Source organism: Carassius carassius, chromosome 37, assembly GCF_963082965.1.
Source record: "Carassius carassius chromosome 37, fCarCar2.1, whole genome shotgun sequence".
Taxonomy (NCBI): domain Eukaryota; kingdom Metazoa; phylum Chordata; class Actinopteri; order Cypriniformes; family Cyprinidae; genus Carassius; species Carassius carassius.
This window is the reverse complement of record NC_081791.1, coordinates 23,352,989-23,378,638: the sequence shown is the minus strand read 5'-3', so window position 1 is coordinate 23,378,638 and position 25,650 is coordinate 23,352,989. Positions and strand designations below refer to the sequence as shown.

General features: G+C 39.4%; 2 protein-coding genes across 2 annotated transcripts in view; one reads left to right on the top strand and one right to left on the bottom strand.

Moving 5' to 3' along the window:
• The window catches only part of LOC132118427 (homeobox protein Hox-C10a-like), a 103,086-nt gene that overhangs the window by 67,472 nt on the left and 9,964 nt on the right, over positions 1 to 25,650 (bottom strand). The window lies entirely within an intron of this gene.
• LOC132118425 (calcium-binding and coiled-coil domain-containing protein 1) lies at positions 1,114 to 25,650 on the top strand. The gene is made up of 15 exons (XM_059528259.1): positions 1,114 to 1,318; positions 3,051 to 3,203; positions 3,311 to 3,413; positions 4,828 to 5,030; positions 9,628 to 9,840; positions 10,030 to 10,178; positions 14,518 to 14,587; positions 14,683 to 14,838; positions 15,393 to 15,647; positions 15,742 to 15,867; positions 16,360 to 16,455; positions 21,027 to 21,114; positions 21,446 to 21,699; positions 23,036 to 23,127; positions 23,760 to 25,650. The coding sequence occupies exons 2-15, from the start codon at positions 3,072 to 3,074 to the stop codon at positions 23,785 to 23,787; spliced, it is 1,965 nt and encodes a 654-aa protein (XP_059384242.1). The 5' UTR covers positions 1,114 to 1,318; positions 3,051 to 3,071; the 3' UTR covers positions 23,788 to 25,650.

Here is a 25,650-nt window from a genome sequence, read left to right as displayed (position 1 = left end):
AGATGACCATCTGCACACCACAACTCTTCCCTCTTAAAAGTGCGTTTCCTAAAAGTATACTGCCATCTGGTGTTCATAACGAGAACATCAGACAACTAATGTTTTGGAAAAAGAAATGTCTCATCAGCTCAAATATATCTTTCCATTAACTGTATATTAAATGTATTCTAAATGCTTTTATTTCACTTTGTTTTTACACGGATTGAGCTGATAGTTAGAACAGCCTATTTTAAGTGAATCTAAGTGTGAGAGAAATATTTGTAGGAATGAGTGAAACATGATAGGCTTTTAGCATCTGCTTTTCAGCTTCACAGGCAAGCATTCTAGTTTCAAGTTTTGGTGAGTAAGCAAGAAATGAAGAGTGCTGGTCACTCAAGCTGAACGTGTGTCTGCCTACTGAGACTCAGAGCAGAACACTGAAAATAAGTCTTTTAAAGACATTAGGTTATTGCAGACATCAGTCCATATATGTAAACCATATATGTCTGACTCAGGCGCTTTATATTATGTATGCGAATATTACTATATTATATACAATATATCTTGCAAACCTGAAACTTTTTAACTTTTGAGTTGACCCATTTTAAGGCTACTTCAAGTTTAAGGGGCAAATTAGAAATCAATCAATCAGTAAAACATAGAAATACAAATAGAAAATTCTGCAAATGTTTACTCTATGCATGACATTTGTATTAACACACATTCAATACAACACATTCAATTGCATTTTACTACTATAAATATAATTTTTAGTCGAGACGTAATTGTATGAATCATTGCATTGTTGTTTTAGAATGTTCGAAAGAACCGATTCGCGGAAATGAGTCAGACCTCGCATCACTAGTTCATTTCGCAACCGCGTTGCTTTTCTCCATGCGTTCCTGATAACATACACCTATAACACTGGTCAGTAGTTGATTGACACATTTATTTAGCCAATAGAAACCCAGCCGATAAATCCGATGAGAAATGACAACCAATCAAAGCTCCAATAGCTTTACCGTTACAATGACGTCTGACTTTTTCCACGTCGACATTCAAAGCATCGTCATTACAGATGGGGATTTTAGTTTTTTTCAGTATCTGAGCCATGATTCACAACCAGTAATGGAACTTCATTTCCCATAATGCACCGAGACCTCCAGAGCACTCATGCTTCTGTTTTTGTTATTGTTGTGAGAGATCCGTAGCACAGCTCATCTCGGCGAATGTGCCAGTGTAAAATTGCACTTGACATCAGTCTCATACATGTGTTCTCCTTTATCACCGAACATCGTTTTCCAAGAAGACATTGTTCTGATTATCTAAGCTAAATCGGGTGAGTTTTGTTATACGACGGTTGCGGTTTTTTCCACAAAGGGAAAAAAGGGGGGAGAGAAAAAAAATGCAGCATGTTCAGTACCACGCAGCTACTGTAAAGATAAAAGCATGCCATGTTTACTACATCCCATCTCATTTGAGGCAGTCCCAAGGAATGTGTGTTGACTATTACAATGTTATAATATTGTCTTGTCATTTTTTTTATTGCTGTATACAAATTGTCAGATCTGCTTATGCATTGTTTGTTGCCACGCTGTACCGAGTAACTTGAGATTGTTTCTAACTTTGGGCCTCGCTTGCAATCGCCATCCACAATTATTGGCAATGCAAAAGTCTTAGTTTTATTTCCTAAGTCAGTAAAACAGACAAATGAGTAAACTATTATAGCAATTTGATATTGAATATTAATATTGTGAACTATTGTAAGCATTATTTTGTAGGATGCCACAACAATCTGGTGTTATGTCAAGTAATATTTAAGTACATTATATTTGTGTGCATCTGTTGTTTTTCAGTTTTAGATTCACCAACTATTTTATAGTTTTATATTTATTTTAGAGGAGTCATATCATGAGGAAACAAATTATCCTTAATCTTGTAAAATAAAAGCATCGAAGCTGCAAGTTTTTGACATCAGACAGATGACGTCAGGAAACGTCCTTGGCCTGTTCATGGAGTCTAAATATGGAGTGTATAGTTTATTATGTGGTGCTAATGATGAACCCTCTTGTCATTGCTTGTAATCCATACATTTCACAAAGTCAGTCACAGCATTTTTGGCACCTGACAGCCTGTCACAAATGCTCTCTAAGAGCTGATGTGTGTCCGACTAAGAAAGTCTCAACATCAGTCATCTGCAGGAACTTGGCATCTAGTTTGACATAAACAGTTCCACTTCACTTGCGCAACACATTCACCTCTCCCCTACTTGTGCTCAATAAGTCTTGATAATAATGTCCATACAACTTTGTGTGGACCAATTAAAGCCTGTTTACAATTACTGTTTATTCTATATTTGTGAATGTGGATATAGATAAATGGGACATACATATAAAAATAGACAACTACATACCTACAATCTTAGAAATAAAGATTCCAAAAGGGTGACCAAGTTACCAGTCCTTAAAGAACCATGTTTTTTTTTCTGTGTGAAGAATATTTTAATCAAAAAAATATTTTTCCACTATAAAGGAACATTTGAGGAATGTAGAGGTTCCATGCATGAAGTAATGAAATGTTCTTTACAGATCCATAGATGTAAAAAAAAAAAAAAAAAAAACGCATATTCAAGTTGTGTGCCACGCACCTTGCGCAGAAGCTCTGCAATTTCGTTGTATCTTGTGTACAATGACAATAAAGCATTCTAATCTAATTCTAATCTAAACTAATCTATTTATTTATTTAAAAAAAGATATTATTGCTTTTGACCTCAGTTATAGAGCCTACTTCTACAGTGGTATAAATGGCATGACTATTAACTTTTTCTTAACATCAGAATTATTTTGTGTTAGATTTTGTTTTGTTTTTCTTTTCATTTTAAACCATTATTTCAACTTTGTTCCAGTTCGATGGAAATTACAAATCTTTTGGAAATACCAATATTTCACAATTTCTCAAATAAGAAATCAAAAAACCCTAAAACTACACATATAATAATTAAAGAATGAGAAAAAATGTTTTCTTTAGTAGGTTTAGATGGCATACCATTTATCATTTTCATATTTACCCAGGTGCATCACTATTCTGTTGCCATGGAGAAGACATGGGAGGTGGAGTTTCGCAATGTTGGAAGTTGCTACTTTCCTCAGAGCAGAGTGGACTGCCACTACACCATCAACCCACAGCACACATGGGCCAGTAATGACTGGATTGGACTATTTAAGGTAAGAGATAGAGCCATCTCCAGGTTCTTTAGCATTGATGTAGCTATTTTGCTTAATTGAAGTTGAAATTTTCAGTTGAAGTTGAAGTTGTTTCCTTTTACCCTCAGGTTGGCTGGTCATCAGTCAAGGACTACCATACATTTGTTTGGGCAGTAGCTCCATCCAGCTACAAAGAGGGGACCACTGTCAACTGCTGTGTTAATTTCCAAGGTCTCTAAAGCATTGATTTGAGTGTTTAAGTCCACTTGAAAGTCACCTGATAGTAGTCTCAGTACAGTATGAATAAAGAATAAATTGCTTTAGGGACATTTATGGAGCCAATTACAGTTTTTTTTTGTTGCATTGATTCACCCAACTGCTGGTGTAAAACACTGAGATGCATTTAATACATTAGCAAATGTTCCTCCTCGAATGGCTTGTGAAGTAGATAAAATGCCACAGGAATTTGCCAGTAGTTAGTTATTAGTAGGGATGGGCAGGATGCTCCCAAATTCCCCTAGATTGTCTTGCTTCTCTACAAATTTTTGTGTAGAGTTGACAATGCTTTAAAAAGAATGATTTTAGAGATACAACTTATCTGAAAAGGTTTTATCTAGTTATGCTATAGCGTGCAGTTTCTTTCAACCAACAATAGCCGTTAAATTGTTGTGTGTGAACATATAACAAATTTTCAATATTCAAAGGCTTCCCTAAAGCCAGAGGCAACATCTTTGAGACAACTCTGTGACTAGCTGATTTTTAAAAAACACATGGTTAGTAATTAGTTTACAGTGTGGACTCTATATCCTTCTTTTAAAGTAACATTCATTACTGTTCAAAAGTTTGGGGTCAGTAACTGTCTGTCATAGTCACCAAACCTGCATTTACTTGATGAAAAATGAAGTAATACTGTGAAATATTAATTTAACACAGTCATTTTTGTTTGAATACATTTTTAAAATGTAATTTATTTCTGCAATGACAAAGTTGAATTTTCAGCATCATTATTCCAGTCTTCAGTGTCACATGATGCTTCAAACTCATTCTAATACACTGACTTACTGTTCAAGAAACATTTCTGATCATTATCAATTGTGCTTGTTAATATTTTAGTAGAATCAATGTTTTATGTAATGCTAAATTTTTTAATTATAATTTGATAAATAGAAAGTAAAAAAAATAACAGCCATTTATTTGAAATTAAAATCCTAACATTATAAACGTCTTTATGGCCACTTTTCATCAATTTAATGCATTCTTGTATTAATGTCTTTCAAATGAAAAATTAAAAATCTCACTGACACCAAACCTTTTGAATGGGAGTGCTAATTTTTGCGAGCGTGTCTGTGAAAGTGTCATCTAGGCTGAGATTTGCACAGTGCAGAATGGCAGCATTGTAATTTGTGGTATGGCGATTTAGACAGAGTGCATTTATGACCTCACAGAGAAACCACATGAGGTCATCAGCAGTGCCCCAGGCTTCATGTGGTCATAAAATCTCTAAACTTCACTCACTATGAATAACCAGACAGGAAATATTCAAATATGCTTTGCCCATATTCAAAACCACAGCCAACACATGACATTTGTTTTGTTTATAGTTTTGTTGGAATTTCATAGCTTGCCTCTTCTCTCCCCTTTTCAGCTTCTTACCTACCAGGGCCTAGTGCCCAGCAGTACCAGTTTGTATATGTGGATGGAAGGGGAGAGGTCTGTTCTCGCAGCGTTGCCTTTATCTTCTCAGCACCAAAGCCCCTTGAGGAAATGGTGACTCTGGAGGAGGAAGGTCAGGGGGAGGAAGTGGGCGAGGACATGTTGCTGGTCATCCCAAGAGCCCAGCTACTGCAGGTCAGAGGCTCTTAAAGAACAAGTTAAGAGTAGACTCTAACTCAGTCCATAATTTCACACAAATGAGACACAATAAGACAATTCTGGATCCAGTTGCATAGGGTGGCAGCATTACCTTCAGCCAAAAACAGCTCGGAAATAATAGTACAGGACAAATCATATCACAAATAAAATGTAGGGATGCACGATTATGATTTTTCATGGCCGATTCCGATACCGATTTCCGTTTTTTTTTTTTTTAAGCAAGAAACAAGAAAGAAGGAAAGTATGCATTAACAAGATGTTTATTTGGTATTTAATAGGCCAAACTGGCTTTTGACTATTGAAAACAATAACCGTAACCATCTGAAATTAACGGCAGTAACTGCAGTAAGTAGCCTACATTCAATACAAACATAGATATTACAGACATCAGCATTTAGCTTTTGTTTTTGAATTGGGTTGAAACTACATAGAACTGGCCTTACATGAAAAGATTAACTGTAACCATGTGAAATTAAAGGCAACAACTGCATAGTTCTACAGTCCAAACAACACAATCAACACACATTCAATGTTTCTTAATCAGTTTTCAGTATTTGTTTTAGTTTTTAAATTTGGTTTTAAATAAAAAAAAAGCTTTACCAGGGAGAATAAAAAAGTAGGCTATGCTATATAAATAAATTATTCCAAAATGTTAAAATCAAATAATGTTGGTGCGAATAAAACAAAGATGCAAAGTGTTTCATTCGTCCAATTAAAAAAAAAAAAAAAATAGGGTAATGATTCACATCTATATTTTTGTACTTGAGCCAATGAAAAATAAATAACTATTGTCGAGTAAAAAAATATAGATGTGAATCATTACCCTAACATTTTTTAATTGGATGAATGAAACACTTTTTTTTCATTGTGCAGGTGATTTTTAAATCAAATTAAGTCAATGTATTTTTAAGGTAAAATGAAAATAGTCATCCTATACAGAACTGACGTTTACTTCTGGCTTTTCAAACGTGTATGCAAGTTTTACTTTATATAAAATAAGAATAAAAACATTTCAGTTTTGTCACAGTTTAGTCCGTTTCGTTTCTCCTCCAACACACGAGAAGTCGAGCTGAACATCCCTTCACTGTCTCTGCTTGTGGAGGGCGCGAACAGGTACAGTACGCTCGCGCAGGAAACTTATTTGTGCGCTAGTACACTAACGGCTGTTCGCTTCCTGCTTTCTGTGCCTCAGACATGTAGCTCTGCACTTCCAGTTCTGATCGGCTGCCCGTGTCCTGCTCACAGATTTCGAAACACTTCCACACAAATGACATGATAGCGAATGATTGCAATGTAGTCTGTGCACGTGGGCGCACTTCCAAATACCAAAAACAGGCCGACTGCCGATCGTGTATTTTAAGCAAAAACTGGCCGGTTCCGATTTATGGCCGGTCAACCGGTGCATCCCTAATAAAATGTTCTGCAATTTTAATTTACCAAACTATATATATATATATATATATATATACAGGTGCTGGTCATACAATTACAATATCATCAAAAAGTTGATTTCATTAATTCCATTCAAAAAATGAAACTTGTATATTATTGTCAGTCGTCAGTTTTAATCATCAAAATAAAAAGAAATAAGCATTTGAAATATATCAGTCTGTGTGTAATGAATGAATATAATATACAAGTTTCACTTCTTGAATGGAATTAGTGAAATAAACCTTTTGATGATATTCTAACTATATGACCAGCACCTATATATATAGCAAGTCTGAAAAGTTTTAGGGTTGGGCGATGTCTTCAAATTTGGCATCGGACGATGTCAACAGTGAAACATCGCAATGGACGATGACATCGGTGGGGGGATTGGGGGAGGTGTGCCCGAAGCATGAATCCTTATAAGGGAAAACAACAAACAATTCCTAACACCGCGTCTACACTTGATGCGAGTGGTGCGGTGTGACAAAATACTATAGAACCACTGATCTATAATAGAGATTCATTATATCTGCTCGTGTGCAAAGTTAAAGCGCACGAGCAGATCATCTACGGGACAAGCAGGCATCCACCAAAGCTCCGCGCGATGAGTCAGTTAATATATATGTGTGTGTATTGGCACGATTGTTCAATTAATTAGCCAATTTCATTCATCATTATAAGTAGTACTAGGCTGAATTGTAAATAGGTAGCCTAATTCTAATACACACAATGGCTATCCATCATTACATTTTTATATTTATGTAGCCTATACAATAATATTCTTTTACACTGTAATCCACTACTGTTGCTGTGGTCCCGTGTTGTTTCAACCAGCACAGCAATTTTTTTTCATCACTAATTGATGGATGCCTAAAATATAAAAATAAGAAGAGCCTTAAAACAGGCCCGAGGCCCAGTCCGCGTCTGAAATATGACGTGAAAATTGGCCCGAAGTCCGGCCTGAGGGATGTAAAAACATGCTGGGATGTAAAAAGCCTGAAATGCAGGGCTCTAATGAAAGTTACACTGTTGTTTGGGCAAGAAAGGGTAAAAATGCAGTAGAGAGTGTCCCAGTGTATAGACACTTATCCACAGAAGGCTATAGACCTCAGACAGACAGTCTCCATTTAACATTGCCACAATGTGTGGGTTTGTTGTGTGGTTTAAAAATCACATGAACAGTTTTAGACGCCACATAGTCTGTGTTGAGCTTTCCAACCAAGTCAATAATGCTGTTTTGTTTTTACTGATATAGCAGTGTTGCTGTCCTATATCTATTACTGTTTTTATTTGATTGACTACAGAGGTAATGTCTTTTTTAACCATTTATGAGAAAAAAAGACATTTAAGATAATTATATTATATAAAATCACACCAAACTTTATTATTAATTACAATATAAGATCATGTATTTAATGAATTACTTGATCGGCCTCAAAAATATTTTAAGAGTAAATATTGATATTAGGGATGTCAATTTTCGATCAATCCCATGATCGATCGTTGTTTAAATTAAAAATCAATCAATTAATCATTAACCTTAATAGTGAAAAATGCGTCTACTGTCTCCAGCATGACAGAATGTGCAAATGCCACTCAAAATGGCAGTTTCTTTACCAGAATGAAAGGGGTTTTTAAGCCCTATTCGGACGGGACTAGTTTTCTAAACTACGTTTGAGTTTCGATTCTTATCACCTGACGTCTGTGATTTTATGTACCATTTCGGATGGGACTAACATCACTGTTTATTACAGAGGTGGGAGGGTCTGTTTTGTACTTCTGGGTGTTGCAGAGATCACGTGCTCATGCATGCATTGCATATGGTCATTTGGATTGATAGCCAAAGTTTTACTACAAATACCATAGTGAAGCTATATGGCTAGTATAGCAAAAGCATGGTTAATGGGTGGTTACTTTAGTTTAACTATTTTACTTTTATTTGAAGTAAATAAAAGGTACATATGTAATTAAAACATTATGCAATTAAACACAGAAATGTAGGTGAGTAAAACTAATCTTATGCTGACGCTGATATTACAGTATCCAGTTTACGTGATCTGGATCTTGATATTATTATTTTTATTTTTTGTATTTCTTTGCTGGGAGGCAAACATCAAAAATGCACACACTGCGCAGTAAAAGCGTTTACTGCAATTCACATTGGCCAAAACACACAAGGAAATACGTTACTAATAAAGTGATCGGGTTGATGTGCACTTTTCTTATATCACAAGCTTCAAATCGGAATACTTTTTTTTTTTTTTTTACATGCACACACTTCACAAATATAGAGTTTCTCACTGTTTGCACATAATAACCAATCTCCTACATGGTTTTCAAAATGTACTCATGATTTTATGGCATCAATTGCTACTTTATTTAATCAGAAACAGTCTAAATATTATTTGTGTATTTTGCTTTAATTTTATTAACAGTAGGCCAATAACCCCCTGGAAAACCTTCTTTCTATTGCTTTTCATGTTGAAGGACTTTGCATTGTTTCTTTTTTAATGTACTTTTAAAGTTTGGATCTCATTAAAAGTGTAATTTGTAATTAGTGCATTTGTGCATTGTTTTCGCAAAAGATCCAGCCCCGTCATCATTACTCATCGCTGCTTGCACATATTTGCATAAGCCACATAAACCCCAAAATTAAATTGCTTAATCGACCATTGATAGCTTTAATTGATTATAGATTAATCATTGACATCTAATTCATCATACCGTATTTTCCGCACTATAAGGCACACTTAAAAGCCTTAAATTTTCTCAAAAAACGACAGTGCGCCTTATAATCTGTCAAAATGTTGACATTCCCTTTAGCACAGCTCTATCTAGTGGATGCATGATGCAAACCCAGTCAAACGTTTGATTGCAGTATCATCAATTCTATGCGCTTTATAATCTGGTGCGCCCTGTATATGAAAACAGTTCTAAAATAGGCCACTCATTGAAGGTGCGCCTTATAATCTGGTGCGCCTTAGTGCGAAAAATACGGAATGTTATTAATTTGATTCATCACCACATATGGTAATTTATTAAACCTTTTAATCGATTGACCGACCTAATTTAAAACTGGGTCTCTACATCATATGTACTTTTTGTTAATGTCTTAATCTTTCTTTGTCATTTTCCATAACAGAGTCGTCTCCAGGAGTGTTTGAAGGAGCGTGCTGATCTGCTCCAGGCTCTGGAAGCCGCAGACCAGAACGTGGAGAGGGAGAAAGGCAGGAGAGAAAGAGACAGAAGCTCCTGGGAGCAGAGCCGGAAAAAGCTGGAAAGGAAGATCAGCGAGCTGAAGGAGGAAGTGAGAGAATATAGAGAGAAAGTAGAGGATATGAAGGAGAAGCAGAAGGTAGTGTAAACACACTCATTCCATCAGCCTGTGTGGTCAGCCCTGGGTCACAGTTGTGTGTATATTTTGCCTTTACTGTGTTTACTGTGGTGTATATGTTCACACACACTGACAGAAAGCTAACTGTTAAACGATTTTTAGTAATACGCTTTAGTGTAAACATATCACCATCACATTGCTCTCTTTTAGGAAGTAGAGGATTTAGGTGAGGCCCTGACAGGGGAGAAGAGAGCCCTGCTGGCTCAAAAAGAAGCGAATGAGCAGCGAATCAGAGAGCTAGAGGAGGACATCAAAGTACTAACCCAGAGAGGCCTGGAGAGAGAGACTGACCTAGAAAGGTGAGAAGCTTTCTGTCTGCCTGTTTACACTTAGTATTAAACGCGTTTTGGTCGATGTATCAAATTTGTCACTTGTCATCCAGTTTCCTCAAGCTTTTCTCTTAATTTCATGACTACATACTTCAACAAGAGGTCTAAAGGCTACACACACTTACTACATAATTATCACTGCATGTGTAATGATGAGCCAGAGACGTTCGGATCCAAATGCAGCGCTTTATTAAAGAATGGTCAAACAGGCAGAAATCAGGAATGGCGTCAGGTGTGTCAGGGATAACCAGAGTCGAAACCAGAAACAAGCAGAGATCGGGGCAGGCAGCAGAGAATCAGAGTCGGAGTAATCAGTCCGAAGATCAAACACGGGAATGACAAAACACAGGGAGAAACGCTCGGAAATGTTAGACAGGCTAGACAAGACTTCGCATTGAGTGAGAGTGAGTGTGCTGCTTTTATGTGTGTGTGTAAATGAGGTGCAGGTGTGGCAAGGAAATTGGCTGATGAATGAGGTGCAGGTGTGGCAGGGTGATTGTGATGCAGTGACTCATGGGTAATGTAGTTCGGGTGTGGTGCAACAGTATGAGAGGTGCTAGTGTCCAAGTGACATCTGGTGGTTGATGGGTGGAATGGTCCTGAGTGGAGTGCCCTCTAATGAAGTTCATGGGCACTCCATCTAATAATCGTGACATAGCCCACCCCCAAAGGAGCGGCTTCCAGACGCTCAAAACAATCTAGGAGGGCGGTGGAGCGGAGGCGGAACAGGGGGAGGGATGGAGGGCCAGGTCCATGAGGAAGTGCAGTGGACTGGGGCAGAGCAGGTGGAACTGGAGCCCTTCCTGGGCCTAACTCAGGAAAACAGGAGCCCCTCCTGGGCCTGGCATAGGAAACAGGGGCCCGCCATGGGCTTAACTCGGGAACGGGAGCCCGCCATGGGCCTAACTCTGGAACAAGGGTCCACCAAGGCAGAGCAGGTGGCGTGGCAGCCCACCAGAGTGGAGCAGGTGGAGCTGGAGCCCACCAGGGAGGAGTAGAGGACCACCACAGCTGAGAAGATGGGACAGAAGCCCACCAGGGCGGAGCAGAGGACCACCACAGCTGAGAAGACGGGACAGAGGCCAACCAGGGCGGTGCAGAGGACCACCACAGCCGAGCAGACGGGACAGAAGCCCACCAGGGCGGTGCAGAGGACCACCACAGCCGAGCAGACGGGACAGAAGCCCACCAGGGCGGAGCAGAGGACCACCACAGCCGAGCAGACAGGACAGAAGCCCACCAGGGCGGAGCAGAGGACCACCACAGCCGAGCAGACGGGACAGAAGCCCACCAGGGCGAAGCAGAGGACCACCACAGTGGAGTCGATGGCACCGGACCAGAAGTCTGCTCAGGTGGGACTGAAACAGAGAACATTGACAGGTTAATAGCGGCCTCCGTGGCCATGATGAGATGGTAGCTGGCCTCCTTGGCCATTACAGGGCAGGCGGTTAGTTCATGGAGGACCTCCGTGGCCATGACAGGACAGACAGAGAGTTGGTGGATGGTCTCCGTAGCCCAGACCGGAATGAATGAGAGCTCATTGACGGCCTCCCTGGCCGTGACAGGATAGGACGAGAGCTCTGAGATGTGACGAGGCTCTGGGAGTTCGGCTGAGATGTGACGAGGCTCTGGTAGATCTTTGGTGATTTGATTGGGTTCATGAAGATCATTGATGACTTGACTTTGCTCATGAAGATCATTAATGACTTGACTTTGCTCATGAAGATCGTTGGTGACTTGACTTTGCTCATGAAGATCGTTGGTGACTTGACTTTGCTCATGAAGATCGTTGGTGACTTGACTTTGCTCATGAAGATCGTTGGTGACTTGACTTTGCTCATGAAAATCGTTGGTGACTTGACTTGGTTCCTGAGGATCAACTGTGACTTGACTTAGTTCATGGAGGTTAATGGTGACTTGACTTTGCTCATGAAGATCAATGGTGACTTGACTTTGCTCATGAAGATCATTGATGACTTGACTTTGCTCATGAAGATCATTGATGACTTGACTTTGCTCATGAAGATCATTGATGACTTGACTTTGCTCATGAAGATCATTGATGACTTGACTTTGCTCATGAAGATCATTGATGACTTGACTTTGCTCATGAAGATCATTGATGACTTGACTCTGGAGAGTTCACTGGAACCTGACTCGACTCTGGAGAGTTCACTGGAACCTGACTCGACTCTGGAGAGTTCACTGGAACCTGACTCGACTCTGGAGAGTTCACTGGAACCTGACTCGACTCTGGAGAGTTCACTGGAACCTGACTCGACTCTGGAGAGTTCACTGGAACCTGACTCGACTCTGGAGAGTTCACTGGAACCTGACTCGACTCTGGAGAGTTCACTGGAACCTGACTCGACTCTGGAGAGTTCACTGGAACCTGACTCGACTCTGGAGAGTTCACTGGAACCTGACTCGACTCTGGAGAGTTCACTGGAACCTGACTCGACTCTGGAGAGTTCACTGGAACCTGACTCGACTCTGGAGAGTTCACTGGAACCTGACTCGACTCTGGAGAGTTCACTGGAACCTGACTCGACTCTGGAGAGTTCACTGGAACCTGACTCGACTCTGGAGAGTTCACTGGAACCTGACTCGACTCTGGAGAGTCCATGGTGACTAGCCCTGACTCGACTCTGGAGAGTCCATGGTGACTAGCCCTGACTCGACTCTGGAGAGTCCATGGTGACTAGCCCTGACTCGACTCTGGAGAGTCCATGGTGACTAGCCCTGACTCTGGAGAGTCCATGGTGACTAGCCCTGACTCTGGAGAGTCCATGGTGACTAGCCCTGACTCTGGAGAGTCCATGGTGACTAGCCCTGACTCTGGAGAGTCCATGGTGACTAGCCCTGACTCTGGAGAGTCCATGGTGACTAGCCCTGACTCTGGAGAGTCCATGGTGACTAGCCCTGACTCTGGAAAGTCCATGGTGACTAGCCCTGGCTCTGGAAAGTCCATGGTGACTAGCCCTGGCTCTGGAAAGTCCATGGTGACTAGCCCTGGCTCTGGAAAGTCCATGGTGACTAGCCCTGACTCTGGAAAGTCCATGGTGACTAGCCCTGACTCTGGAAAGTCCATGGTGACTAGCCCTGACTCTGGAAAGTCGACGGGGCTGGCGGCCATCTTGTGCAGTGTCGCTGGGCTGGTGGCCATCTTGTGCAGTGGCACTGGGCTGGCGGCCATGACGTGAGTGAGTCCAGGGTCGTGTGCCTCCGAGACACCCACAGTGAATGTTGAGCCAACAATCAGCAGTGCATAGTCCATAAACTGACTAAGAGATGAGCGGGGACCCTCACTGATTACTCGTGACCTTAGTGGTTCATTTAGCCCATCACAAAAAAAGTCAATCAGCACAAAATCCGGCAGATCAGAGAAAAAGGTGAGGCCTAAGTACTCTTGTACATAGTCCTCGAGTGATCCAGTGCCCTGCTTGAGGGCTAATAGGCTTGCCATCTCCATACCTGACCAGTGTCCACACAAAAAGCTGCTGGATCCTGAGTGGCGAAGTCTTCTGTAATGATGAGCCAGAGACGTTCGGATCCAAATGCAGCACTTTATTAAACAATGGTCAAACAGGCAGAAATCAGGAATGGCGTCAGGTGTGTCAGGGATAACCAGAGTCGAAACCAGAAACAAGCAGAGATCGGGGCAGGCAGCAGAGAATCAGAGTCAGAGTAATCAGTCCGAAGATCAAACACGGGAATGACAAAACACAGGGAGAAACGCTCGGAAATGTTAGACAGGCTAGACAAGACTTCGCATTGAGTGAGAGTGAGTGTGCTGCTTTTATGTGTGTGTGTAAATGAGGTGCAGGTGTGGCAAGGAAATTGGCTGATGAATGAGGTGCAGGTGTGGCAGGGTGATTGTGATGCAGTGACTCATGGGTAATGTAGTTCGGGTGTGGTGCAACAGTATGAGAGGTGCTAGTGTCCAAGTGACATCTGGTGGTTGATGGGTGGAATGGTCCTGAGTGGAGTGCCCTCTAATGAAGTTCATGGGCACTCCATCTAATAATCGTGACAGCATGTTGATGACTGTGTTGAATTGAGCATTTTTTTTTAAAGCTCTACCTATTCTGAAACTTTGTTTTGCTGCAGTACATGTCCTATTATGTTCTCTTGGGCACATAAGGACATTATAGGCTTTCATATAATATGGCCATACATATTCTTGACTACAGTGCATCCAAATGTTGCTGGAGTAATTGGACCCCTTAAATTTAGCAGAGTAAACAGTGTCTTATTGTCTCTATGAGCCACATGGTTGCATTGATTCTCTGGTGTTGTATCTATGTAGGATGAGGGAACGGGCCAAAAAAGCAGCAGCTCAAAAGAAGGAAGATGAGGATGAACAAAAGAACCTGAAGGTTTTTCAGCTAACACCTACATGTATGCACTTATACGGAAGCATAAATACAAGAACATAGTCATAACTGTGTCATTGCTTTGTGTATTATATTAGATAAAGATGGAACAAACAGAGAACGAGCTGCACAGTCTGTCAGCAGAGTTCCAGAGTCTGAGAAGCTCACTGGCCCAGAGAGACACACATGCCCTACAGCTCCGAGACACCATCAACACCCTCACACACAAACTCAACAGCGCTCACAGGAAGGAGGTAACACTCCAGCAGTTTTCACACCCCAGCGTTCACCTTGGATGTCTTACAGGGTGTACACAGGATGTAGTGTCTCAGAAAAGAGACTTGACGCCTTTTATCCATGAAGTGCATGTTATTTAAGAGGGTCAAGGTTTGACTGGGATTTGGGATTTGCATGGTCCAGACAACCCCTGCTGTTAGATGTTGTAATTGCAACTTTGATGGCCATTCAGTTATAGCCATGTATTCTGGATTTGATGAATTATTTTTTGCAATCCACATATAAATATTTTTATTATAGTGTGCACTACCATTCAGAAAATTTGGGCTTGGTAAGATTCATTCATTATTTTGAAAGTGTTTAATAATAAGTGTGTAATAAGTTTTTTAATTAAATATCAACTGTATAAATTGTTTAAATGCATATGTGACAAACCTGAACAATGTCTATTTAGTCCAGCAAATAAAGAAATTGATGCAGATGGATGCTAGAAGTCATGTATGCCAGCCCCCCTAACTGACTGTAGACTGTCACCATCTTCTGAGCATGACATGTTTGTGTTGTTGAGCAGGCAGCCAATGAAGTGTCTTTAAGTGAACTCCGGAGTGTTCAAGAGCGTCTGAACATGAGTGAACGCTGTGTGGAGACTCTGAGGGGGGAGCTGAGAGACATGGTTGCTCAGAGGGACACCGCACATGCTGAGCTCCATCAGGCTCGTCTGCAGGCCGCACAGCTCACACTTCAGCTGGCAGATGCTAGTCTGGCTCTGAGAGAGGGAAGGGCCAACTGGGCACAGGAGAAAGAGACCCTGCAGCAGAATGCTGAGGTACGTGTTGTAAAAAACAAAAAAACAAAACAATTTAAAACACGAAGGCAGCTTTGAGAATGTTGTTCTTTTAAGTAATTGTGTGCATTGACAGTTGGACAAAGTGCGTCTGTTACGCCTAAATGATGAGATCCAGCAGAAGGAGGAGATGTTGCAAGAGGTGAGGATGGAGAGAGAGACAGCAGTGGTGGAGCTTGGACGAGAGAAAGACTGCAGTCGGGTAAATACCAAAACTCTTTTAAAAATAGAGATATATATAGAAAGATAAAAAGAAGAATAAACTGTTTATAATAATAAAATCAACAACAACAAAAAAAATATATAAACCAGTTAAATGTTATGAATATTGATTGCAGTTTTTCCTTCCAAAAGCTAATATGCTAATAAACAAACTTTATTTAATAACTTTATTTTAAATTTTAAAATAATTAACAAATTACTTTCAAGCAATGGCATGTACAGTAGATTAAATCTCAAGAATACATAATTTCAAGTTTTTCAAGTTATTATGTAAACAGTAATAAAAACAGAAATTAAGAGCAGTGGTTTTCTTTGTCAATGTTTTTAGTCATGTCTGTTTGATAGTGCTAACTGCACTCTTTGTAGGACTTATCATGGTCAATATCACATATTTGCTTACATTTGTTTAGTGACCTAGAATGACCTCAACCATTTACATTTTTATGTAATTTTTTTCATGTACTGTGTTTAGGTTCAGCTAAGCGAGACTCGTCGTGAGCTGCAAGAGCTGAAGGCCAGTCTCAGAGTGGCTCAGAAAGAGAAGGAGCAGCTGCAGACAGAAATACAGGCAAGACCTCTGCAGTTCTCACAAAACTCTTAAGTGCTCAATGTTGTCTTGTTCTTATTAAAGCCATTTCAAAAGTTCTCACAGGTCACCCAACAAGTTTACAGAGTGTGCTCAGTTTCTTGGTAAACAACCATCTCATTCATATGAGCCTGAAGGCATAGGAGAAACATGCTGTTGTACCAGTCCTAAACATTAGATGCAAGCGGTCTCTCTGAATGTCTAACTGCACTGGTTTAAAGCAATTTTCCACATAGGAAATACACTTCCATTTGAAACCGAGCAGGCGAGTGGACCGAGGGATTTAAACAGAGAAATCTGACACTGTGATTTTTGTTAATCATTGCATGAATTCTTAAGTAAAGAAAACTTACGTGAGCTATAAACTTTAAATGATCCTTTCTAGGTGGAGGAACATCTGGTTAGTATGTTACCTATGTAAGGGCTGTGAATGGAGTTTGCAGAACATAAACATAAGAGTTTGGTCATGCGTATGCAGGCACCTCTGTGGCACCTTTATGGTATCCTTGTCTGAGTACCAAGTGAAAGTTACCAGGTTTACATTTTTAGACATTCATGATGTAAGGTTAACGTTTGAATAAAACTGGTTGATGGCTGATAAGCGGTTCTGACCATATGTCCTATTTTTTGTCTGGGATTCTAAATTAGGGCTGTCACTTTTGTGAATTTTCTTTTAGATTTTTAAGACATAAGTATTCAATATCAATATCGATTGTAAAATAAATTTCCATGTCTAAAAAAAAAAGACGTTTCCTTTTTCAACGTCAAATAACGGACGAACGTAAAGAGAGCGCTGGAAATGCACAAGTCAGCAATGTTTCTTATGTATTGGCATGAAGTTTCGTGCAGATTAACAAACAGCAACAGGAGTGCAACATTCTTGAAAAAATATATATGCTGAGGGGACGGCTGGCATAACAAAAGAAAAACATCACTGCAGGCTTCAACCCGGTTGCATTTATGATTTAGGCAATTCAAAAATCTCCAAGATTATTTTAAATAATGATTCAATCCATTTCAAACAACTGTTCAAAAAATGAAACTTTAAATGGACTTGAGAACAGGCCATGTGTGTTTTTTTATTGAACGTAACCGACACTTAGGCTAGGCAGCACTAGGCAGGCATAATGAAATGCACAAAAAGGCTAGGGCCATTATACATTTATTGGACAGGAAAACAAGTCGATCAACATTTTCGGGGTCCAGAGCAGAGCGTTTTTTATTCACTATATGTCCAGCTGTTGAGAAGACGCGCTCCGACCGTACTGATGTCCCAGGGACACTCAGGTACAGCTGTGCAAGGTGGGGTTATTACTGCCAATTTTCCAACACAAAAGCCGGTCGCTGTCAGCTTGCAATGGTCCTTTTCATAACTCATGAGGCGAATTCGCATCTACCGCGCCGTGAGACCTCCAGACGCGCGTAAACGTGTCTTTACATTGACTTAAAGAGTTAGTTCACCCAAAAATGAAAATTATGTCATTAATAGCTCACCCTCATGTCGTTCCAAACCAGTAAGACCTCCATTTATCTTGGGAACACAGTTTAAGATATTTTAGATTTAGTCCGAGAGATCTCAGTCCCTCCATTGAAACTGTGTGTACGGTATACTGTCCTTGTCCAGAAAGGTAAGAAAAACATCATCAAAGTAGTCCATGTGACATCAGAGGGTCAGTTAGAATATTTTGAAGCATCGAAAATACATTTTGGTCTAAAAATAGCAAAAACTACGACTTTATTCAGCATTGTCTTCTCTTCCGTGTCTGTTGTGAGAGTTCAAAACAAAGCAGTTTGTCATAACCGGTTCGCGAACGAATCATTCGATGCAACCGGATCTTTTTGAACCAGTTCACTAGTGTTGTCAAAAGACCCGGTACTTCGGTACCAAGTCGGTACTAGAAAAATTTAAATGTGACGGTACCAGGTTTCTTTAAGTACCGGTAGTAACGAGGTCCCGTTCAAGTGGTTCAGCGCTATGATTTCCGCTAAGCAGAAAACGAGGACGGAATCTCAAAATCCAGTCATGAAAATGAAACTTACATTTTAATATGGACAGTCATGGAATTTGTCAAAGTTAGCATAAATTTATTAAATCAAATCTCCATATGGACCAGTATCTGTAAATGTTAAGCCGCAAAAGTTGTTTGAAATATGAATCCGTGTTCTGCGCGTCTCTGTGCGAATTAATGAATGGCAGAGACGTGCGGGTTTGTTTACTACATAGACTGAAGCGCATGACGCTTGCATTAATTTCAGCATCAAGCGATCTGAACTTTTCAGTTCATCTCAATGGAAGCACAGCGCACCTGTATTTGATGCTCTGTAAACTCTTTGTAAAGGCGCACGACTCACGGTCGCTTTACTGATAGCGCTGTTTCTCACATGCAAAGAGAGAGAGAGCGAGAGTCTTACCACGTTGAATCGACACGCTATATTATAAATATAAATATTACTATTATTTAGTAAAATGTATGTGATACTGCTACTACTGTTGAAAAAAATTATAAAACTTTATTTTTTAAAGAAATAAATCAATATTTCTTCCATGTTTTAATTTTAATAGCAAATCCCCTTTATTTACCAAAAATAAAATGTGTTTAAATTTCATAAATTAAAAGACAAATTAAATTTGGGTGAAACTTGTTTAATGTTTTTCATAATTATATAACTTGTAGAAAAACTTTAAACACAATTGTAAATAAGTATAAAGAATGGCATTGGTTTTATTTTTAGTGCTAAAAAGTTATTATTTTTTAATTAGCATATTTTTGTGTTTTGCTTTGGTACCGAAATTGGTACCGAGAACCGTGGATTTTCACTAGTATCGGTACCGAATACTGAAATTTTGGTACCGTGACAACACTACAGTTCACCAAATCGAACAATCGTTTTAAACGGTTCGCGTATCCAATACGCATTAATCCACAAATGACTTAAGGCCCGTTCACACCAAGCACGATAACTATAAAGATAACGATAAAGATATAGTTCTAAAAATCGTTCTCAATATTAAAGAATAGCAGAGTCTACACCACAACTATAACGATCAGGCACAGAGAAACGATATCGTTGGAATCACTTTCAGAACGATTTTTTTTTCTTCTGATGAACGATAAAACATTGCCAACCAATCAGAATCAATCCTGCTGTAATGAGCTCGAGAATATAAAGCAGCAGACGCTCGTCCACTTAGAATACACAGACATTATCGTTCGCTGGTGTGGACGCTAATATCGTTATCTTTATAGTTATCTTTAGTTATCGTTCTTGGTGTGAACGGGCCTTTAAGCTGTTAACTTTTTTAATGTGGCGGACACTCCCTCTGAGTTAAAACAAACCAATATCCCAGAGTAATTCATGTACTCAAACAGTACACTGACTGAACTGCTGTGGAGAGAGAACTGAAGATGAACACCGAGCCGAGCCAGATAATGACTAGTTCACGAGTCAAGAACCGGTTGCATCGGTTTTCGGATCAATATTAGTATTGAATATGGAGGCTTTGACCAATCGTGGCGTGCATGAAGGTAGGACTGTTGAGAGCAATTTCTTTTTTATCAATATGAAAACAAAGCCAAAACCTGGACATTTTAGACAATTTCAAAATCCTGGCCAGGACACATCCGGGAAAAATAAAATGATGTATGGGCACCCTATAAGTCATGGCCTAGTGGAAGTTGTGGCCTAGTGGTTAGAGAGTTTGACTCCTAACCCTAGGGTTGTGGGTTCAAGTCTCGGGCTGGCAATACCACGACTGAGGTGCCCTTGAACAAGGCACTGAACCACCAACTGCTCCCCGGGCACCGCAGCATAAAATGGCTGCCCACTGCTCCTGTGTGTGTGTTCACTGCTGTGTGTGTGCACTTTGGATGGGTTAAATGCAAAGCACAAATTCTGAGCATACTTGGCTGAATGTCACTTCACTCACTTTTTTTTTTAATATCACTGATTGCAAATTACCTAGAATATTTAAGCTACTTTAAACTGATTTTAAACGTAAAACATTTTTTCAAAGATTTAAGGTAAGTACAAAAAAATACACGTTAATTAACTGTAAGGTGTCCAGTTTCCAAGTAATTTCTATCCTTTTCTCTATAGCTGTACTGAGAAAACAGAAAAAAAGGAAACTGCAAATGGATGTAACAATGAACTAACTAAAAACAACTTCGCAAATACAAATTTGAGAATACTTGTTAGGATGAGTGCACTCGGAAGTGCATGGTCTGGGACAAACAGGATTTTAGAGGTAATCACATATATTTGTCCTGATGACAGTAAAAACTAAAATAGCACTGTTATGTCTTCTTGAAAATATTTTGTTATTCAGTAACCCGACAACATTGGTCATGCTGTATTGTGTTCACATTGCATCGGCCAATCACAACACTACAAATCCTTAAATTTCCTATTTACTGAAATCTGACCTATTAAGACACCCGTTACTTAAGAAGAGGATGAGGCACATTATGGTATTTTAAACATTACGGTGTAACATTATTTAATCTTACAATGTGAGCTTTGTTAACTGTTTCTGTGTGTGTGTGTGTGTGCAGGAAGTGATGGAGTACAGCCGTCAGCTGGAGAGAAGGCTGGAGGTGCTGAGCGATTCTAAATGGAGTGAGACGGCGCTGCTGCAAAGCAGTGAGTCACTGTGCTTTCTTTAATTCTGTACAAACATCACTACACAACGACACTATTGTGGGTCTGTCTCTTTTCTTTATTGCCCTCACACACAATACCACAGAACTCCAGGCGGCAGACAGCCACATCATAAAATGCCACACACCACTGCACAACACTGCGTTATACGGCCCTGCACAATGACGAGACTTCAGCACCATACAACACAGCACAACAACCCCACCTTCCGCATGCACACAACTCTGCCATACTTACACAACATCGAAATATAACCTTACTTTGTTATAAATGATATGATAGATTTAGTTTCACCTGCCATTTGTGGTTTCAGGTCATGCAGAAAGTCCACTGTTGTCTGATTCTGAGGACGAGAACCCAGAGGCTTTGCAGGACGCACACTCTTCTGGGCCTCTGAACCACTACAGTCTGTGCGAGCAGCCCCAGGCCGACCTGCTGCTCCCGGCCACCCCGCCACCTTCACCCAGACACCCCTTGGGCATGGACGCAGTGGTCATCAGCCAACCTGCACCCCTCTCATCTCCACATCAGCCCAGTGCTCACACACATGCTCACAGCTCTGAGTCGGTGAGGGTTTGTTCTCATCAAGTTATCACAGCACATCCAAAAGTGATAAATGATATTTGTGGCTGCATAGAAAATATTTAGGGGAATATTGGCACACAAGTTGGTTATTTACATTTATGAATTTTGCAGACACATTAATCCAAAGAGACTTCTATTGCATTGAAGGTATCCATTTTATCAAGTTTTGCTTTCAGTGGGCAATGAACCCATGACCTTGCCGTTGTTAGGGTCATGCTCTACTCTTTGAGCTACAGCAGATGTTTAATTGTATGTTACATCTTATGCTATGAGGTGCCCTCACCTTCAAGACCATTTCACATCAAATCTAATGTGATTAAATGAAACAATCTATAAAAATTTTGCTAACAATTTTCTTGCACTATAAATTTTAACAGATTTTTGTGTAAATCTGAATCAAGTTTTTGCGTCACATTACGAGAAAGGCACTACAATGTGTAAATCATTTTATTTGTTATTTATTAATTTTTCAATCATCCAAACATTAATTAACTCTCTTAACATCACATTTGAATAAAATTAGATTTTCTTGGTGATCTGAATGTTTATGTTCTGTTTGAGAATTGAGGTTAATAAATCATAACTTTACTTCTGTTAAGTGATTATTAACAAAATTTCAACATCCTTTATAAAAGATATTACTTAAAAATTCCTGTTTGGGGTATCAGAGACCCCAAATATAAAACATAAATAAATGCATTTTAAATTTAAATAATTTTTCACAAGCTAAGATTCTCTAAATAGTGTACAAACTCTTGCCATTAGTTCATTTTGATATGTTTTAAACCTATTATCCAAAGGGGGAAAAAAAAATCATATTGCAGAATAATATTTCAAGTCAAGTCACCTTTATTTATATAGCGCTTTAAACAAAATACATTGTGTCAAAGCAACTGAACAACATTCATTAGGAAAACAGTGTGTCAATAATGCTAAATGATAGTTAAAGGCAGTTCATCATTGAATTCAGTGATGTCATCTGTGTTCAGTTAAATAGTGTCTGTGCATTCATTTGCAATCAAATCAATGATAAGGCGAAAGCGGCAAGGAACCAAAACTCCATCGGGGACAGAATGGAGAAAAAAACAAACAAACAAAAAGGCTCAGTTTCAGGCTCATTTTGTTGAAATTCGCGTAGATGCATTGAGTTAAGATGGCATGTTCTCTGAATTGCTTGCAAGGTTTTTTGCCACTGATGATATTTCAAACCGAAGTACTTGTGCTATGCAGTTTTAAAAATCTGGTTGTGATCATTCTTCAGACTTGCAGTGAACAGGCCCTTTATTCATGCATATGTGATTGCGTGTGTGCTTTACAGGAGGAAGAGTATGAGGCCGCTCTGTCAAGAGGGCACGGCTCTGGAGAGGAGACTGCTCTTCTCCTGCCTGACAACAGAGACACTACCCTCGGGTACAGCACGCACAAACACGCATTCACTGTCTATAAACCCCATCAGTCACACTGTCGTTATCTGTGACCTGCAGACATGGGCTCAGATAGATTTTCACATATACTCTTACACAAACCACACAAGTAAATATGTCACTGTCGCAAAAAACATTCGGCCCTTCTCTCTCACGAACGGCTCGCTTTATATCTCCCTGTCACAGTCTGTCACTTTTTCTGTCTTGCACACTCGCACAGGCTAATGCAGGCCTTTATTTATGGTGACAGTCTGAATATGGTGAGGAGATGGAAGTTTTGAATACCACCTCATAAAATTAGCGAGGGAGAAGAGAGCGAGAGAAAGGATAGGGAGAGTTCTGTGAGGGGAGGACAAGAGGACAGATAAGTTGTCAGGAAGCTGTAGCAATGATTTACTGAGAGGGTAGACAGCGCTCACCGGCCAATTTTCAGCATCATTAAAACCCTTTCTCCCTCACTTCTCTCCTTCACCCTCTTTCTTTCTCTTCCTAACTCTACTCCTCCACCACCTCTGTCAGTTTCCCTCTCTCCATCCATCTCTTTCACCCTCTGCTGTCTATAAACGCACCATTTCTTCCCAAACTTACGCTTGTCTTGTTGTGTGTGTCGTCATGCAGAGATCTGGCAGAGAGCCCCTTGTGGTGAGAGGCAAAACTGCAGAAACCGAAGGCCAGCGCAGAGTGGACTGCTTTGCACCAGTGCAACACATTTTATGAGTTTAGTATTTAGAAGTATTTGCGCTTTATATCATATTGACATGAGTATTTAAATATGCAATTTGCTTTACACTTTATATGCACTTAGAATATGCATAAGCTATTAGACCACTTTATGTCGCACACGGTTAAGGTAACTTTCACGGATGTGTTATTTTACACATATCAACTGACAAGCAGAAGGTGTCTGTAATGAGAAGATTGAAAGAAAGCTTGTATTTGGGGCGGAGGAAGTAAACTGCGTTTTTGTGTGTGTGTTTTAGGGTTGTGTTTTAATCTTGATTTTCTTGTGTTCTATCATAAGACTTGTACTGATATAACAATTATCATTCATCTGCATCAGCAATAAAGGAAAGCATAATATCATCAAGATGCTTTCAGGTTTAAAATGTAAGATTTAGTTTGGGTGCTCTTTATTTCGTGGGTTTTTTGAAGATCGATTGTGTGAAAGTTTACACATTAAATGGTTGATTATGTGTAATGGGATACACCAGCGACTGATCGTCCTGTTTAAATGAAGAGCAAAGAGTGGCACTTTAGATTCCTTTCAGGATGTTTACTTTCATCCTCATGGAACATTCATATGTGTAAGATCTTCTTTAGAGGAAATCCTCTTTAGCATGGAGGCTGAGGGAATTATGAAGTTTAATTAGTCACTTTAATTGGATTCTTTAAATTTAATTCATCTAAATTTATATTTGGTGCTTTATTGTAGTTTCATGCATTGTATTGAAACGCTGTTTTACGTTAATGATAAAAAATGATTATTTATATGCAAAATGTACTAAGACAGTTTAACTACTTAATGTTCCTCTTGAGGCTGGCGATACATTACAAAGTTTTTGCAGTACTGCGAGAAAGACTTTTAATTTTAAGGCATGAATTTAAATTATGCCTCACGAAAATTCAAGGAATCTCATCTTTAATTCAATTTAATGTGTGATGGCTTAATGGTGCGTCACGTGGATCATGTGGAGAACATTATTTGGCCGCGTTTAAGCTCATTACCTGAGGAAAAATTCATAATTTCAGAACAACGTGATTACATTTTAATAACGTTCACAGGGAGAATATTTTAATGCATATATTAAAAAGTAAAATAATGAAGGGGAATATTATGAAAAGGTATCATACATTAAAACGTACAAGTTCTTTTTTCCTTTTAAATGTCTGAAACGTTTTCCTGTTGGGCTGACTGTAAATGTAGAACTTTTATTTTGTTCGGTTGATTTGTTCTTGCTGTTTACTGTAGGGTCATGTTTAAATAGCTCCTATATGTTGTTTGCCTTTTATACAACATGTCATAACCTGTATTGACTTTAAAAGTGATGTAACCATTACACCTCACTGAAACAGGCTTTTGCGGTCTACTGTATTTGTATTGTATGCTTGACCAGGTTTTACTTTGATAGTTTTAAAGCTGTATTCTAGAGTGCATCTTAGCATCAGGATATCGGAGTTTGAAAACAATTCTCATCTTTAAAATATACACTTCACCTGAACGCCCAGTTTGGATAAAACAAAAAAAGATTCCTGTTACCCACTATACTACAGCCAGAAACCTGGTTATTGCAGGGAATATTTGAATATGAGTAATGGTTGTCCATTTTCTTGAGATTTAGTCATGTCTAAAAAAAGACAGGTCATTTCATGGCAATACAGTCAGAGATTTGGATTTACGTTTGCTTTTTTGTGCATTTATTCCTTCTTTCACTTATCTAATTTGTTTGTAGGTTATGCGGTTCTGTTCAGGGTGAGGGATGGGTTTCATTAATAAAATAATGTAATGTTT

What these genes read in the sequence shown, in the direction of transcription:
- LOC132118425 (XM_059528259.1), top strand. Translation starts at nt 3,072, where the DNA reads ATGGAGAAGACATGGGAGGTGGAGTTTCGCAATGTTGGAAGTTGCTAC. An exon ending in AGAGAGACTGACCTAGAAAG is followed by an intron (nt 10,179 to 14,517) that starts GTGAGAAGCTTT and finishes GTATCTATGTAG; the next exon opens with GATGAGGGAACGGGCCAAAA. An exon ending in AACAGAGACACTACCCTCGG is followed by an intron (nt 23,128 to 23,759) that starts GTACAGCACGCA and finishes GTCGTCATGCAG; the next exon opens with AGATCTGGCAGAGAGCCCCT.